The 17,052-nt window shown below is 34.8% G+C and overlaps 3 protein-coding genes across 4 annotated transcripts; all 3 read left to right on the top strand.

Annotated features, from left to right (window-relative positions):
• The first annotated feature begins 448 nt into the window (after nucleotides 1–448).
• Nucleotides 449–4,528, top strand: LOC106777195 (mitotic spindle checkpoint protein BUBR1). Its single transcript, XM_014664738.2, has 11 exons — nucleotides 449–800; nucleotides 891–950; nucleotides 1,943–2,087; nucleotides 2,169–2,326; nucleotides 2,700–2,784; nucleotides 2,877–2,940; nucleotides 3,021–3,075; nucleotides 3,296–3,455; nucleotides 3,581–3,663; nucleotides 4,121–4,198; nucleotides 4,286–4,528. Exons 1-11 carry the CDS (start codon nucleotides 598–600, stop codon nucleotides 4,347–4,349), a joined length of 1,155 nt encoding a protein of 384 aa, XP_014520224.1. The 5' UTR covers nucleotides 449–597; the 3' UTR covers nucleotides 4,350–4,528.
• Nucleotides 4,529–6,589: 2,061 nt separating this feature from the next.
• Nucleotides 6,590–11,531, top strand: LOC106777776 (splicing factor U2af small subunit A). Of its 2 annotated transcripts, XR_001376984.2 has the most exons (3): nucleotides 6,591–7,684; nucleotides 9,718–9,815; nucleotides 9,949–11,531. XR_001376984.2 is itself a non-coding variant. In XM_022776022.1 (2 exons), exon 1 carries the CDS (start codon nucleotides 6,829–6,831, stop codon nucleotides 7,633–7,635), a length of 807 nt encoding a protein of 268 aa, XP_022631743.1. In that variant the 5' UTR covers nucleotides 6,590–6,828; the 3' UTR covers nucleotides 7,636–7,684; nucleotides 9,949–11,531. The 2 variants fall into 2 exon arrangements, 1 of the variants encoding a protein (XP_022631743.1); XM_022776022.1 differs by lacking the exon at nucleotides 9,718–9,815 and having other exon boundaries at nucleotides 6,590–7,684.
• Nucleotides 11,532–13,622: 2,091 nt separating this feature from the next.
• LOC106777237 (cytochrome P450 71D11) lies at nucleotides 13,623–15,788 on the top strand. The gene is made up of 2 exons (XM_014664795.2): nucleotides 13,623–14,606; nucleotides 14,697–15,788. Exons 1-2 carry the CDS (start codon nucleotides 13,698–13,700, stop codon nucleotides 15,312–15,314), a joined length of 1,527 nt encoding a protein of 508 aa, XP_014520281.1. The 5' UTR covers nucleotides 13,623–13,697; the 3' UTR covers nucleotides 15,315–15,788.
• Nucleotides 15,789–17,052: the final 1,264 nt, after the last annotated feature.

Below are 17,052 nucleotides of genomic sequence, written 5' to 3' on the forward strand. Positions count from 1 at the left end.
TAATCATAAATTGACAATAAAACAGGATAAACTAACTTATTTTTTTCTTAAAAGAAAATGTCAAAATACATTTATAATTTGAAAACATTAAAAACACATTTCTTTATTCTCACAGTACTTTTGAAATTACACACTTATTATTACTAATAAATGATTCTACTTCCGAAATATTTATGCAATGAATAGACTTAGAGATTTTACATGTGTTAAATGACTTAAGTCGTCCTTTTTATAATTAGATAATTTTAATTTCAAATAAATAAAAGTAATATTTTTACTAAAATAAATAATTATATAAATTTTTATTTCAAAATAATTAAATAACTTGGAATTATTACTACATAATTCTTGAATACTAATTTGTATTGAACTCGCAAGAAAAAGGTTATCCTTAATTTGCGAATTTTATGTGTCCTCTTCTTCCTATATTCTATAGGAACGGGATGTAACGGCTAGTTGGTGAGAATAAGCATAATTTATATTTTCAAAATTTGAACCACAAAACCGAACAACGCTCCCCCCTTCACCTTCAACAAGTTCTTCCCTTTTTCCCCTTTTCCTTCAGAGAGCGAAGAGAATCGTTTCAGTGCAGCAACAATGGCGGAAGCTGAGATCAAGAACACAACAATCGATCCAGAGAGCGAGTTTCTGGCGTCGAAGAGAACCAACGGTAACGAGTGGGAGATCTTCAAGGAGAACGTGAGGCCGCTGAAGCGAGGCCGCAACGTTAACCTCCTCAACCACGCCCTCAAATCCCACACTCACACTCACCTCAAGAAATCCATCGTCCAACATCGAAGGTTTATTCTCTCTCTCTACCTCTTTCTTTCACTCTTCTTCCTTCTCTTCCTGATCTCTTCTTCATCTCACTTCTGAGTTCCTTTCGACAGGAAACTCATCGAAGCCATCGACGAATACCAGGGAGACGACCCTCTCCTCCCCTGGCTACAGTCAGTACCTGCATCCCTCTAACTTTTCTATTCACCTTTTTTATTTCTACCACAAAAAAATGGTTAATTATCAGTTGAATCATCTTTTTTTTTTATTATTATAATAGTGTAAATTAGCATCATGGATTAATCGTAGTGATTGAAAAAGGAAAAATATGCTTGTTTTGTAGTAAATAATTCTGGGTGTCATTATAGCTCAATTTGGTGGATCTCTTGGTGGGGGTTTGGAGAGTTTGTATGGTGTTCAAGGTTGAAATTTCATTTTTGTCGCTATACACACTAAAATTAATTGTTCCACATGTCCTAATTGAATTCGCCCACACGAACTCCAAAGTATGTATACGGTAGCTCAAATTTTTCCTTTTTTTTAGGCAAACAACTCAGATTACTTCAGTTTAACTAATATGATGATGAGAAGAAAATGAATCAGTTAGTGCGAAAATAACGAAAAAATACTATTAAAACTAAAGAGAAGCTAATATATAATACATTCATGTTCTTCAAGAATGATGGATAGGCTTTGATGCACTCATAATTCAGAAAACATGAACAAATCTATCCACGAGATTACTTTCAACCCTTGAAATCTTAACAATATCTCGTCATTTATTGAGGACACACCTATTGGTGCACATAATTGATAGGTAAAGAGACAAACATTTATATAACCAAAAATACACCAGCAGCTAAACGAGGATCCTACAAGTGTCATCATCTAATTTTTGAAAATTAAAATGTAAAATAAACAATATTCTAATTATATCGTATAAGATAGTTTGACCACTTAATTCTTTATTTTGGACCTCTGTGCCCCATTGTATCATGATATTTTAGAGTAATTTTTTCATTAGTAAGAGTAGAGTATTTATACGTTCAATTAATTAAGAAATTAAGATGTACTAAATTAATAATAATAATAATAATAATAATAATAAAAATAAAATAATTGAGAAGAGGACAGAGTTTTTATTGAAGTTATTGTAACGTTGAAGGTGTATCAAGTGGGTTCAGGAAGCGTTTCCTCCCGGTGGAGACAGTTCCGGGCTGGTGGTGATTTATGAGCAGTGTGTGCGTGCCTTTTGGCATTCAGAGCGCTATAAGGATGACCTGCGCTACCTCAAAGTGTGGCTTGAATATGTGGGTGCTCTAATGACACTCTTGTGTGTATCAATGTGGTGGTTACTTCAATTATTTGTGACAATTTAAGAAATGTTGCAGGCAGATAATTGCTTTGATGCCGAAGTTATTTATGCTTTTCTGGATGCAAATGGAATTGGAAAATCTCATTCCAATTTCTACATTTCTTATGCTTTGCACTTGGAATCTAAGAACAAGTTTAAAGCTGCCAACCAGATATTCGAGCTTGGCATATCCAGGTAAGGACGCTAATCTCTTGGAGCTTGTGAATGAAGTCTTTTCTGTTTTGATAATAGTTAGTTATATTGTGGATATTTGGATAACATTAAGAAGTACTACTGGTTGTTAAACAGATACCCTTTGTATGTTTTGGTCTGAAAAGTATTTTTGGACGGGGACTAACTTAACTCAAACATTCTAAAAACAGTTGAATAACTCCATGTGCTTTTCCATGTAAGCAAATTTGGGGTTTGGACTTTGTGGTTCACAATACAAGTTTTTGGTGGTTTTTTGTATCAGCATTGAATACTTCTTTGATGTCGTATTTTCCTATGAACTTTGAGTTGCAAACTTGCAAATGCTATATCCCTCATTTTATTACTCATTTTGAAGGAATGCTCAACCAGATGACAAATTGAAGGCTGCTTACAGGAAATTTCTTGCACACTCGCTGACAAGGTCAACAACAGCTAAAGATGTATGCGGTCTTCCACTTGAGTGCTTCTTTGAAACTGTTCTTAGTTGTAAAATGATCTTTTGATGTATCTACTATATTCTTCTGCTGTCTAGGATTCAGTAGAAAAAGTGGCACCCTCACGTAGCTTTGGAACTGTTCTTGGCAATCGAGAAAATCGTGAGTCCTTTACTTGGTGCATAATCATTTGTTTCAAAATCATGAATTTGAATTCTGAACATCTATCCCTGTGGTTCCAGGTTCTTCCCTGTCCACTTTGACCACAAACTGTGATCTTTCTGCTAAGAATGATAGGTAATATGATTGTTTCTTTGTTTTTATTAAGTTGGAGTTTGCTATGTGATTGTTTTTTTTTTTTTAATTGCACTCTACAGTTTTCTCTTGTAGAGAAATATATGAAAACTTAACTCAAAACTCAGGCAATATTCCTATGTGAAAGGTTTTTCGGCTCCTGTGAATATTTTTATTTAGGATTCTTGATGAATGTCCATCATATTATTCTCTCTTCCTGTAGGATTCGAGCAGTTCCATTTTCCATCTATAAAGATTCAGCTGCAACTGGTGAAACCGATCCTCGTCATCCAGAGCAATCGCACTCTTGGCACACACTTGGAGCTCGAGCTGACAGAAATAAGGAAAACAATCCTATTCCTGGCAGGTGGAAATCCTTTAAGGTACTAATTTTCAACCTTTTGCTTGCGTTTCATGGTTGACTATAATAATCTTAGAAAGCTGTACTTTACTACCCAAATTGTTGAATGATTTCAAGGGTGTGTGTTGCTACATTCAATGATTTCAGGTTCCACAGCGAGTTGGAATAAGAGCTGGAGGGGCTACTCCAAGTGCCTTTATCCCAGTGTTTGTTGATGAAGAATGCCAAGAGTAAGTCGAATCTGCACAAAATCAGTTTGGCTGCCAAATTTACGTTGAGATGTTTCTTAATTGACCACAAACACAAATTTCCTTTAAAAATGGGGTTAAAAAAAACACTATTCTTTAATTTTGTGACTATCTGGCTGCCAAATTTACGTTGAGATGTTTCTTAATTGACCACAAACACAAATTTCCTTTAAAAATGGGGTTAAAAAAAACACTATTCTTTAATTTTTCATATTAGCAGTACACAACTTGTCCTTTTTGAGTTACTACCGGTGATGAGATAGTCACAAAAGAAGTTGTCTAACAATCAGAGCAATTGTTAGACAAAAGATAGTCACAAAATGAAGGGAAATCAATTTTTACCAGAACATAGGAACATCAAACATATTTTATCAGCAAGATATAATGTTATTCAGTGAAATGAAGGTTTATGTGCTTCTGGTGTACCATTGATTGGCAGTTCAAAAAGTACAAAAGAAGAGGGTCCTAAGTGCACTAGTTTGAAGATTAAGCAGGAGGACGACAAGGAATTGAAAAGGTAACTTCACTTGGCAATATTTGGTTAAAGATTGAGCAGGGTCCTGATGAATTAATTGACACATGCATGTATGGTTCTTCCTTTCAGGGAAACAGAACTACTAAGGAAGAATCCACTGCGCAACTTTCCTCAGAACAGCCTCCCCAGATAATTCATTCAACCTTTTTGAGAATGTCATCATTTCTTCAATAATTTTGGCTCAGCTTTCCCCTAGAAAGCTTTGACCCACATTTGCTTTAAATTGGTACTGGTATTTGTGGTTAAAAACGATGTTCGAATTGTTTGGTTAAGAAATTTTTAATGTGTGAAGTGGACATTACTTCGAATCAATTCAGTTCATTGGCAAAACTCTAATGTTTGTAAAATATTTTTCACAAAAAAGAAAATAACTTTGACCATTGTAAAAATTTCATGTTTCTACCTGTATGTTATGCTATTAACTGTCCGGGATTTATTGCGGGTACTTCATATACTGATAATTGAAATACCAATCGAACAAAAAGTAGAACATGTTACAGAAATACCAATCAGAGGATAAAGGTTAAGGATTATACTTTTGTGAATGTACATTTGCTTAATGTAGCAGCAAGTTTGATAAAGATATCATTTAGTTCCCAACAATGTATTCAATCTGAGTAACTTAAATTTGTTATAAGCATTTTTAAATTTCCGCCTAACTTCAATTTTTGTTGTAGTTGGTGCATATGACATGTTTTTCTTAATTCAATCCATCATTGTGAAATGTTATAATCGTATGAAGCAACTATTATTTGTAATTGGAAGCAAGCATGGAGATGCCTCTTGAGAGTGTATCTAACCTGCATCTTCTTATTACCACCCATATTATATAAAAAATGACGAAGCATACACTTTTATACTTTAAGATTTAAGATTGTATAATATAAAAATATTTTAGATTAATTAAAAATCTAATATACAGCTGTGGATTTCATAAACTGAAAATGTTCTTAATTGTCCAATTCCTAATATAGTTTTAAAAAAAGGATTTACCTAATTCAAAATAATCATAAGCTTATGAAAACAAAAAAAAATTGAAATTTATTATTGAATAGACTATTTTTGAACTTATCAAAAAACATGTAATTTAATTTTTTTTCTATCTAAGTTATATTGTATATCCAGACAACCACGTAACTAGGACTAGGAGGAAAGAATCAATGAGAATGAATGATTGATCACAAATATTTGAACTTGTGAATTTGGGCAAACAAGACAAGGGTCGCTCGGCTGAATGTAGGTAAGGATCGTACAGACAATTTTGACAATAAATATCTTTAAAGAACTACTACAAACTAAGATTAAGAGTAAGTGTTAATTAGCCTATAATGAGTTTTGTTAATCTTAGGTCTATTTCAAAAACTATAAATAGAGGTCAAAGTAAGAGATAGATGATCACATTTATTGTGAATTTAAGACTTTGCTCTGATTGTCGTTCGGATTAATTATTAACTTAAACATCGAAGTGTCTTTAGTACCTGAGACAATTTAACATATTGACAAGAAAGGACTTTGACTAAAGACATATAGATTTACCGATAAACATGGAGTAAAGTGTAAAAATGTGTTTTGTGAATATACTCGACCTCCTACCCCGAAACATAAGTAATGGACAAATATTTTAGTAAATGTGTAAGAATGAAGTGTTAAAAGAAGCATGGAGTAAGAAAGGATGTGGCTCCATATTCAGTGTGTTTGAAACATTTGAAGTCAAATGTATTTTTTCATTTCTCAAGGACTAAAGAGTGCACTTTCATAATTAGTATCTCACCCATAAGAGGAAAATTCTAACCTTTCAGCAGTGCACCACTTCCTACCATTGTCGCTCTCATCACAATGTAGAGAAAGGAGAAGAGTGGAAAATGCTACAAGGGAAGAAGAAGAAAGAAAATAGGCTTAATTAATCTTTTGTTTCCAATTTTATATGAAATATTTTATAATATCTTAGAGGTAGTAAATATCTCTGACTTGGTAGCTAGAAATAAAGTGTTAATAGATTCTCCGTTAATTGTAGCTTGCAAATGTTAGGTCCATCCGGTCTTAGTGAAATAACCTACATGAAAGAATGTATCTCAATAAAATTTTGTTCAGTGAAAAGTCCAATTTAGGAGGAAAAAATCTGAACTAAGGAAGACGTATAAAATAAAATTTAAATTTAATAAATATATAAAATACTTGAGAATATGTAAAACAAATTAAAATAAAATTTATTTTTAATAAATTTAAATTATATAAATATATAAATAAAGACCCAAAATCATGTATCAAATAATTAAAAAACACCCGAAACTAAAATTTAAGATAAGAAAAAGAGTTTCGTGGGCTCCGTTAATTAATTCCACGAGCATAAATTGATTGAGAAAGTAAGAGACTAACCATAGAGAGAGAGAGAGAGAGAGAGAGAGAGAGAAAGTGTGTTCAAAGTGCTGAACATATATAAATTAATAAAATCAAAGTGTTGGGGCAGCACTTCTAAATTCGATCCATCAATCGTTTGTTTCGATTAGGGCTTCCCAAACCCTACGGCAGACAGAATTCAATCGCAGATTCAAAATCAGTAAAATCAAACCAATCAATCAGCAAAATCGAAGGAACCGATTCCTGACCGGAGCATGGCGGAGCACCTGGCATCGATCTTCGGGACGGAGAAGGATCGCGTCAACTGTCCGTTCTACTTCAAGATCGGCGCGTGCCGGCACGGCGACCGGTGTTCGCGGCTGCACAACCGGCCAAGCATCTCGCCAACGCTGCTGCTGTCCAACATGTACCAGCGTCCCGACATGATCACGCCCGGGGTGGATCCGCAGGGGCAGCCGCTGGACCCGCGCAAGATCCAGCAGCACTTCGAGGACTTCTACGAGGACATCTTCACGGAGCTCGCAAAGTTCGGCGAGATCGAGAGCCTCAATGTCTGCGACAATCTCGCCGACCACATGATCGGCAATGTCTACGTCCAGTTCCGCGAGGAGGACCAGGCCGCCAAGGCCCTCCAAGCGCTCCACGGACGGTTCTACAACGCCCGCCCCATCATCGCCGACTTCTCCCCTGTCACCGACTTCCGCGAGGCCACGTGTCGGCAGTTTGAGGAGAACAGCTGCAACCGCGGCGGATATTGCAACTTCATGCACGTCAAGCTCATCGGAAGGGACCTCCGCCGGAGGCTCTTCGGCCGCCATCACCACCGCGGAGGTGGACGCTACCACCACACCAGCCGGAGCCGCAGTCGCAGCCGCAGCAGGAGTCCAAGGCACCGCCGGGAGGGACGGGAGAGGGACTCCCGCAGCGGTGGGAGGCGGGAGTATAGAGAGAGAGACGGCGGTGGACGACGGAGACACGCCGAGAGTCCCGCCAGAGAAGGTAGCGAGGAACGCCGCGCGAGGATCGAGCAGTGGAATCGGGAGAGGGAGGAGAAGGAGTGACTTTATCGATGCTGGTTTCCGAGAATGGAACATCAATTTCGTTCTCAGAGTATTTACCCTGTCTCCTGAGTATTTCCTATAGTAATGAAATTATTTAAGTGATCCCTTAAGTATTGAATATCTAATGCCTAGTGTGTGTTTGGATAGATGCTTGAAAAGTACTTGAGTGCTAAACATACTTTTGTTTCTTTTAGTTTGAAAGTACTTCTAAAATGGAACCAATGGTAATCTAAACATGCTTTGCTATTAGTTGAATTTAAAAGATTTTCTAACATTTGAAGGATTCTTTGTAATGTTACTTTAATAGTTTTTATTATATTTTAGGGACTCTTTAGGAAGAACGGTAATGCTATAAGAATGAAATTGATGGTTTACTTGCATCTGAATGTGTGCTGTGGCGCCGGGGCGAATAATTGATTTCTCTTTCTCGCGTGGTGTTTTTGGTCGTCAGAGATTGGAAGGGAGCATTTTAATTTTCTGAGATTGTAGGATTTAATTAGTTTGGGGCTGTGACGTACTGTATTTATTGTGCTGTTTCAGCTTTTGAATATATGACGACCTTAATTAAATTTTATACGCTAGCTAGTGAGTGATTCTGCTGGATGATATTGATATGGCTTTGGTTTAACGTTTATGATAGTTACTTTTTGTGATGGGGAAGGGAACGGGCTTGATGGTTTGAAGAAAAACGTTCCTTTTATTTATTGTGCCACTGATTGTCATTTTCAGTCACAAATGCGAGTGGTTAGTTCTTTTCTGGTGTGGTGGTGATCTCGTACTTCTCTGCATGGGATAATTTTTTTTAAGCACATAAAATGTTTTGATTGTATAAGTAATTGAACGTATCCTGGTAGAGTCAACTGTTGATTGGTTAAGTAATTTTGATAATCTAGATCTAAGTTAGAGCTTTTGTTTGAGGCCTCTATGGGTTGTTTTTACTAGTTTTTTTTATTTCTGCTTGAGTTTTGAATCGAAGGGTTTCAATTCTTCTGATTCATAAATTTTGAGAAGAGTTGTGATCCTGCCTACATTGTCTTTTGCTTTTGTCGTTGCACTTGTTGTGCCGGATGCAAGCTAAGTACGATGGAAGGTATTAATGTGTTTTGATGGTAAGTTAGGGTAAGCTTTGCGGCTGTGGGCTATTGGGTCATCATTGTAATAAATAGTTGTATCAGTTCCACGATATGATAGTAAATTAGGACATCCTATAAACTTGAGTTTAAGTTTGTATTTGGTTTTCTGTTATGCAGCCATAACACTTGGCCATTTTGAAGTGTGGCTATGCTATGACTGTGACTTTGGGGCTGGGTGGTATTGTTTGTTGTCTGTTTGCCTTTGCTGTTTTTCAACAAGTACATGTTGATTATTCTGCCATATCTCAAATTTCTACTTCATATATCCAAGTGAACATGAAATATCAATGATTGATTTTTCTACTTCTGTGTTAATGTGTCTGCTTCCTTGGTTGGTAATTTTCCAGGTTGTTTGTAGATTCAATTGTTTATCTCTTTTCATGCTTTAAAAGGAGTTAAGACGAAGGGCTCAAAACCAAAACATTCTCATTATAATTTAATGGCGTGATCTGTGATGCTCTGTTCTCTTTCTGACTCTACATTTCTTCTCCTCTTCCTCCCCGGTTCCCGGGTCTTCTCTTTCCTGTTTCTTTAACAATATTTTTATTGTTTTTCTGTCCATTTTATAATACGAAAACCTTTTTTAATTAATTTTGAACAGTATTTTCTATATCCCTGTAAGCCACCAATGAGTTGCAACCCGGTGTGCTACTGGCAGCTATATGTTAAATATTTTGTGTGAAGATATCGTCAATGATTTTTGGTGAGACATCGAAATACGAAAACATTAAATGAAAAAGTATGCATGTAATATATTTGGAACTTAAAAGAAAACACTACCATTAATTTAGTTTTTCATTCTTTATTCTTAAAAATTGTCTTTGGTGCCTTTTAGCCAAACATGTCTTTAATAGTTATTTTGTGTGTTTTTGTTACTGTCGGAATTTTATCTCTTTTTGTTTGGCCGAAGGATATTGAGATGTTTACAAGCATGTTTTTCGCCATGTAGGCTAGGTGCAATAGGGGGATTGGTTGTGCAGCGGATGTTCTTGAGATGTAGGAATTGCATTTCAAAGACTAACGAAGTTGGGGTTTGAATTGCCTCTTGTAAGACTGCACGTTTCTATCAGTATTTTTTATTTAAACATTTGCATGTGACATTGGAATCCTTTTCTTCACATGCCATTTCTAGCTGGTCCACCTGTGAATTTATAACGTGCTTTCTTTCTTGTCTTTACAGCACTATAGGTATATAAAAGCATGTTTCGGAGAAATATTTTTGATGAATCCAAGTGCTAAATACTGTACAAAAATGAGACAACTAAGATGGGCAACTTCTGCTTTGTTATCCTGGGATTTTTGCCACTTGGGCTATGGTGGCATTTGAGCTCTCCAAACCTAGGTTGACATCAAGGCTTAGTGGATGTTTTGGTTTAACTTAGGAGAAATGACCGGTCATTTCTTTTGGCTTCTTGAGAGATTTTGCTAAATAAGCTAATATTTCTCTAAATTTAAGTTGAGCCAAGCCATTACTTTGTGCTCACTCCAATTACTTTAGGATATGTTTGAGAGTTTGGATTTGGAAAGGAAGGGAGGGGAGGCAAATTTTTTAATTTATAATTTTAGATTAGTAAGAAATTAACCCATATATCTCCATATATCTCCGATATAATTTTTATAAACTTATATGTTTGCCCTCTTCACTGTTCTCCTTCAAAACCCATGGGACAATTTAGCCATAGGCACCACTAGGCATTGTGACTGATGAGGTTTTCTATGGGGGTTTTAAGCTTGTTCTTCACGCATCAGTTAGGAAGGAACAGGAATTATCATCTTCTGATATCATATAAAGTGCAAGCAGTTTAGGTTTCTGAAACCAGGATGTGGCCGGACAGATGTACAGAAAAGTATGTTCCCATTTTTGGTTAGACTACCTACCTTAACTCCTGTACCAGTTGAATTTTGATATCATCTTACCATGCTTGAGTTGTTCATTTTTTAAAGCGGGAGAGGTTTTGACTCTGGTATGTTTGGTTGAGGTGAAAGAAAATAATGATGGGGATATTTTTCTGTTTGATTAGCAAAAATGGAAGAAGAGTGAACTGGATTTGTTAAATTAAGTTTCAATAATTTCTTTCACTTTCCCTTTAAATCAATTTTCACACCATTCTCTCGATTCCTTTTTTACTGTACTAAATAGATCCTTGTGTGATCTCTTTTATACGATAAACAAAATTAAGGGAAAGTGAAACTTGTTTTCTTTTTTCTTCCTCATTTTTGTTTTTTTATTTAATTTTCTTTCTATTTTCGTCCGTCCTTCCAAACACACCCTCAGTATCAAATCTGAATAATATGATTATATTCCATAAAAGTTAGCTTCAATTGATTGAGTAGTGCAATTTGGAAACATTCTGCGGTGGGCTTTTGAGATCGTAATGGGTAAACACTGAACTATCATGTTCCAAGATGGTTTGAATAAACAGCCAGCATGACTGGTTTTCCCGGCTCCTTCGCTTCAGATTTTCCCAAACGATGGCACGGTGAATTCAGAAAGAGAATAACGGATCTTGTTCACGTTTTAGCGTTTGAGGTAGACATATTTTTTTCATTCTCGTTTGTAGTATGATGTCTCTGGTATAAAATCTTTTAACTAAGCATTCATTGATGTGGATGAAATTTCACATGCATGTTTTTTGAAAGATATATGACTTCAAACTATTCTGGTGTTGATGTTAGTGCACTGAAAACAAAACTGTTAATCTGCTTTTCAGTGTGCTCTTATTTTTATATACTTTGTCAAATATGGAACTTTGTTGGTTCTTTATGGATCTTGACTAATATTTTTTGCAAAAGATCCAAGCTTCCTAGAAAGGAGTGAAAAATAGGGTGTGATGATACAATGATTTATATTCAGTTTTAGTGCTATTACTTTCGTGAATGTGTAACTTTGCTATAAAAAAGTACACAGTATATTTCGTCTTTTAGTTTTCAAAAGAATTTAAACTTGGTTTTGTTTATATCATGTTCAATAGTATCATATTTAAGAGTGATGTCAAAATCAGTTTAAATGATTTTTTGTTCTTTCATTATTCAAAACATTTTTTAAAAACATTTTTTAAAGACAAAATTGGGATAAAGTATAGACTCAATTTGAATTAGGGGTTTATGTTCCTATAATTGAGTTTTCAGTTTTTTATGATAGAAATTTCATTTAATTACAATTTGTCATCTGGTTGTTAAGCAAGAGTATGTGTATGATTTTAATGGTAAAAGATACATGTTCAAGTCTATTATTAAAAAGTTTTATCACCATTCTACAAATGGCATTTTTATATTGCAACAGCAATGAACCAAAATTATTTAATTTTTGATAATTGTATCATGTAAACGTATAATTATATTTTCATTGGCATTAAAATTGTAAATTCGTAAAACTTCGAGGATTTAAAGTGGATTAATGTATAGACAGTATTTCAAGGTCATTAAGATATGTGGATAGTTTGATTGAAAATCGAGACAATTCGGTAGAAAGTTAAGATATAGATCTAAAGAGTCATTAATTAATCTAAGGTACTTGTTTAATACTATTTTTAACTTAAAATATTAAAATAATAAAATTATATATATTTCTTATCCCGATCCTTTCAATCTATTGAGACTTTCAACCTTGTACACATTAAAAAAAGTTCTCTTTGTACTGAGGCTATTTTAATACAGAGTTACCATGTTTTTACTTTTAAGAAGATTTAGTAGATATAAATAAGGAAAAAATTTCTTTAACAATTTTTTTTTACAATTTTTTGATAATACATACGTGGCAGTTTATGATTGGTCGGTTTCAAATATTTTTTTAAAGATAAATTCAAACTGATCAATAAAATGATGATACGTGTCTTGTTATCAAAAAGTTGTTAAAAAATAGTTGTCAAAAGTATCATGGTCCGACGTGACTTTATATATTGTTACAATAGTTTTTTTCATTAGTCAAGGACACGTGAATTAGACTAAAATTGACATAACAATTGTATAAACTAATTAACAATTTTTTTTCAAAGCTATATACATAAATATATAATTATAGAGATTTAAAGTATATTAACTTTTTTTGCTTTTATAATTTTATTATAAAATTTGTACGTGTCTCAAATTCTCTGCAAGTTCCAAAATTTTTGTTTCATAACATTTATTAAAAAAAATCAACAGGTATAAATCTACAGACAAACGAACAATTATTTTTATTGATTTTAGCATACGAAGACTTGATTGAAAGAACTCAGTAAAATAATTTAGTATATATTGTAACTTCAACTGCGACTCATTTTCTCTCTACAGCAAACGACGTTTCAAACATAAACAAATCAACAAAATGCATTTTCACAATAGAAAACAATCTTCATAGTATCATGTAACAGATAACAATCAAAGATAAAGATGTTGACTTTTAATAATAATAATAATAATAATAATCAAACCCATACCAGTAATATCAAATAAGATTATCACATGTTAACAAATTTTTTTAACATTTTTTTAAATATAAACTATGTATTATTATTTTATTCTTTATATATTTGAAAAGGACCATTCACAAACTAAAACTAATACATAAACTTTTGTAAAAGAAATTGTTAAAAAGAATTTTCCTATCAAATATATAACCACTTATATATGGGACCCTTCAATTTTGATTCCACAGCAAAACAACAAAAATAGGCAACTATGTGCTTCAAAGCTATACAGAAAAGTCAACCTCTAACTCAAATACAACGAAACAAAGTGGGTGAACTCTGAATCATGAAAATTAAGTAAGGAATTGAATAATTCAAGCAAAGAATAAACTGCTATATTATGCGTATGGTGAAGTCAGATATAGTTCTAACTATTCATTTTCTTGAAATTTTTGGTTGATAAAAGTATGTGCAACTTGTCAAATATAAAAGATAACAAGAAGCATACTAACACTGAAGTCTTCGTTTTGTTTCCATCTCCATGGATCTTAAGATCTTTGATATGTTAGCTCCTATTGCCCTTTTCTTCCTGATGCTGGTGGCACTGAAATTTTGGAGGAATCTCACCAAAACTAAGCCAACTCCAAAGACACCTCCAGGGCCATGGAAGCTACCTATCATAGGAAACATACCTCATCTTGTTACACCAACACCACACAGAAAACTAAGAGACTTGGCCAAAAAATATGGGCCCTTGATGCATCTCCAACTTGGAGAGGTCTTCACTGTAGTTGTTTCCTCAGCAGAATGTGCCAAAGAGATAATGAAAACTCATGATCTTCTCTTTGCATCAAGGCCTCTGATTCTAGCTTCAAAGATAATCGGTTATGATGCCACAAACATATCTTTTTCCCCTTATGGAAATTATTGGAGACAGTTGAGGAAAATTTGCACAGCTGAGCTTTTCACTCCAAAACGTCTCAATTCTTTCAAGCCTATAAGAGAAGAAGAGCTCTCAAGTCTCATCAAAATCATTGCTTCAGAAAATGGATCACCATTCAATCTCTCTGAGGCACTTCTCACATCCAACTATGCAATAATTTCGAGGGCAGCTTTTGGCAAGACGTGCAAAGAGCAAGAACAATATATATCAGTGCAAAAGGAAGTGCTTAAGGCTGCAGGAGGATTTGACATTGGAGATTTGTTTCCTTCTGCCACATGGCTCCAAAATTTTACTGGTTTGAGGCCTACCCTTGAGAGATTGCACCGAAAAAGTGATCAAATACTTGAAAACATCATGAGGGAGCACAAAGATAAAAGGTCAAAATCCAAAGAAGGTCTGGTTGAAGCAGAAGAGGACCTTGTAGATGTCCTTCTAAAATTTCAGGATGATAGTGGTGAAAATCAGGATATTTGCTTGACTGATGACAACATTAAGGCTATAATTGATGTAAGGATAATGAAAAGTTTTGTGATCCAAACTATTTTTTACTTTTCTGTAGTGTAGATAAAGTTATTAAATGAATTGATGTTTTTGTAGAATATCTTTGCTGCTGGAGGTGAGACATCAGCAACTACCATAGATTGGACAATGGCAGAGATGATAAGGAATCCAAGGGTGATGAAGAGAGCACAGGCTGAAGTGAGAGAGGTATTCAAGATGAATGGAAGGGTTGATGAAACTTGCATCAATGAAATGAAATATTTGCTGTTAGTTATCAAAGAGACATTGAGGTTACACCCACCAGCACCTCTTTTACTTCCAAGAGAATGTGGACAAACATGTGAGATTAATGGGTATGATATACCAGTCAAAAGCAAGGTAATTGTCAATGCCTGGGCTATTGGAAGAGATCCAAACAGTTGGAGTGACCCAGAGAGGTTTTATCCTGAGAGATTCACTGATAGCTGTGTTGATTACAAAGGGAATAATTTTGAGTTGATTCCATTTGGTGCTGGAAGAAGAATATGCCCAGGTATCACATTTGGTTTGATGAATGTTGAACTCACACTCGCACTTTTGTTGTATCACTTTGATTGGAAGCTTCCCAATGGAATGAAAGCTGAGGAATTGGACATGACTGAGCAATTTGCACTAACTGTTAGAAGAAAAGATGGCCTGTTTTTGATTCCCTCCATTGCAACACAATGGTCATAAACCAATGTTATGTATGGTTTGTTAGGTTCACCACTGAATAAAGTTTTTGCCTTTTATCTTTTGTTGATATCTGTAGAACTGAAAAGTTGTTAATGATGTGTTTCATGTTATGGTGGCAAAAATGATTATGGAATACTTGTAATATTGAATGATGCACATAAATTTTCATTTGGTTCTGAGTGATTATTGTGTAAAATATGGGTGGAGAATAGTGGAATGGTTGGGCGTGTGGAGGAGATGACCCTGGTGTGAAGATGGATTGAATTGGAGGTTGATGTAGCTGATGGAAGGAAGGAGATAAATGTTCCTTTGATGATTGAAGAAAATGATGATGTTTGTGTGTCTGAAAGATAACGATGATGAGGAAGATGATTTAATTGCTGTTGTGGTGAGGTAGAAGATGAAATTGAGGTATAGATATTAGGAAAAAGTATTTTTAATGACATTTTTTTCACAACTTTTTGACAACGTATACGTGATAGGTTGTGATTGATTCTTTTTAAATATTTTTCTAAACATAAATTCAAATAAATCAATAAAATGATGACACTTGTCCTGTCGTCAAAAAGTTATTAAAAAAAGTTTCCAAAATATCAAGATCCTAGATATTAAAAACGAATTGTGCCTTTATAAGCTAATGCGATGTGAAAAACCAAAAAGTGAATATAGAGATGCTTTTTCCCACAACTCCTATCCTTCTCCCTTAGTACACCACTGTATCTTTCAGTAAAAACAAAAAAAATACAGTAATTACTTTTTAGTGATTTACATTTACTTTTATGTATATATTTATTGTCCATTTGTTAAACTCTCATTTGAGATTCTAATGCATAGATTGACTTTGAAGTTAAAGTAGGTTAGAAGAGGATATTATGGAATTTTGAAATTCGATCAAGTAGTTGGATTTCAAAATTTTTTGAATCGATTACCAGTGACTGATTGTTGATTTGTATGAAAAGTTACACGTTACTCCCCAGTTGGAAGAACTTGACTCCCCAGGGTCATTTTTATGTCATTGTGGGTGATTTTTTCCATTTTTTTTGCATTGAAGCCTCATGTTGCTCATCATTGATGGTGTCAAGTGTATCAAAACAGTATTTGCCCCACTTAAATATGGACGAAACAGTCCTTATGTACCAATTAACTGCACCTAGTGTAATGCCCCAGCAACTTACAGGGACTGCTGACTGCCCCCACAGATCAACACGAGGCTTTCCAGTGTGCTTTGTCCTCACTCACACACTTTCCGAGAAAACTTCCCGGAAGGTCACCCATCCCATAATTACTCTAGGTTAAGCACGCTTAACCATGGAGTTCTTATGAGTTAGGCTACCGAAAAGCAAATGCATTTGTTGATATGAGTAGCCAAATCAATTCCTTTAAGTTATCCTTCAACCGTATAGTCCCATACCTATACAGTTTCTAGATCCCTCTCATTCCGGTGTATGTTTGATTCGTCCATGTGCCCCTTCCACTCGAAGCCTGCCACGAGCCGCTCCTTGTCTGTGCCCCCTGCATCATGCTTCTTGCACCGGCGATCACTCCCCGCCCTCGTCAGTGCTCGGGTGTCACAGGGAGTATAGTTCAAGTTTCTGTACAAATGACCATTTTTCCTCTGGTAATCGATTACAAGACCCCTATAATCGATTACCAGGGCAGAAATTGGCCAGAAATGCTTATGGAGCACATCTAACTTACATGAAAACACCTAAATGACATTTTTTTTCTCAACAATTCA

Source organism: Vigna radiata, chromosome 11 (genome assembly GCF_000741045.1).
Source record: "Vigna radiata var. radiata cultivar VC1973A chromosome 11, Vradiata_ver6, whole genome shotgun sequence".
NCBI classification, from domain to species: domain Eukaryota; kingdom Viridiplantae; phylum Streptophyta; class Magnoliopsida; order Fabales; family Fabaceae; genus Vigna; species Vigna radiata.

Bases quoted from the DNA above. Each gene is read 5' to 3' on its own strand.
- LOC106777195 (XM_014664738.2), top strand. From the start codon at position 598: ATGGCGGAAGCTGAGATCAAGAACACAACAATCGATCCAGAGAGCGAG. The intron at 2,327-2,699 runs GTAAGGACGCTA...CTCATTTTGAAG, and splicing joins TTCGAGCTTGGCATATCCAG to GAATGCTCAACCAGATGACA. The intron at 3,456-3,580 runs GTACTAATTTTC...CAATGATTTCAG, and splicing joins GCAGGTGGAAATCCTTTAAG to GTTCCACAGCGAGTTGGAAT.
- LOC106777776 (XM_022776022.1), top strand. From the start codon at position 6,829: ATGGCGGAGCACCTGGCATCGATCTTCGGGACGGAGAAGGATCGCGTC.
- LOC106777237 (XM_014664795.2), top strand. From the start codon at position 13,698: ATGGATCTTAAGATCTTTGATATGTTAGCTCCTATTGCCCTTTTCTTC. The intron at 14,607-14,696 runs GTAAGGATAATG...ATGTTTTTGTAG, and splicing joins ACATTAAGGCTATAATTGAT to AATATCTTTGCTGCTGGAGG.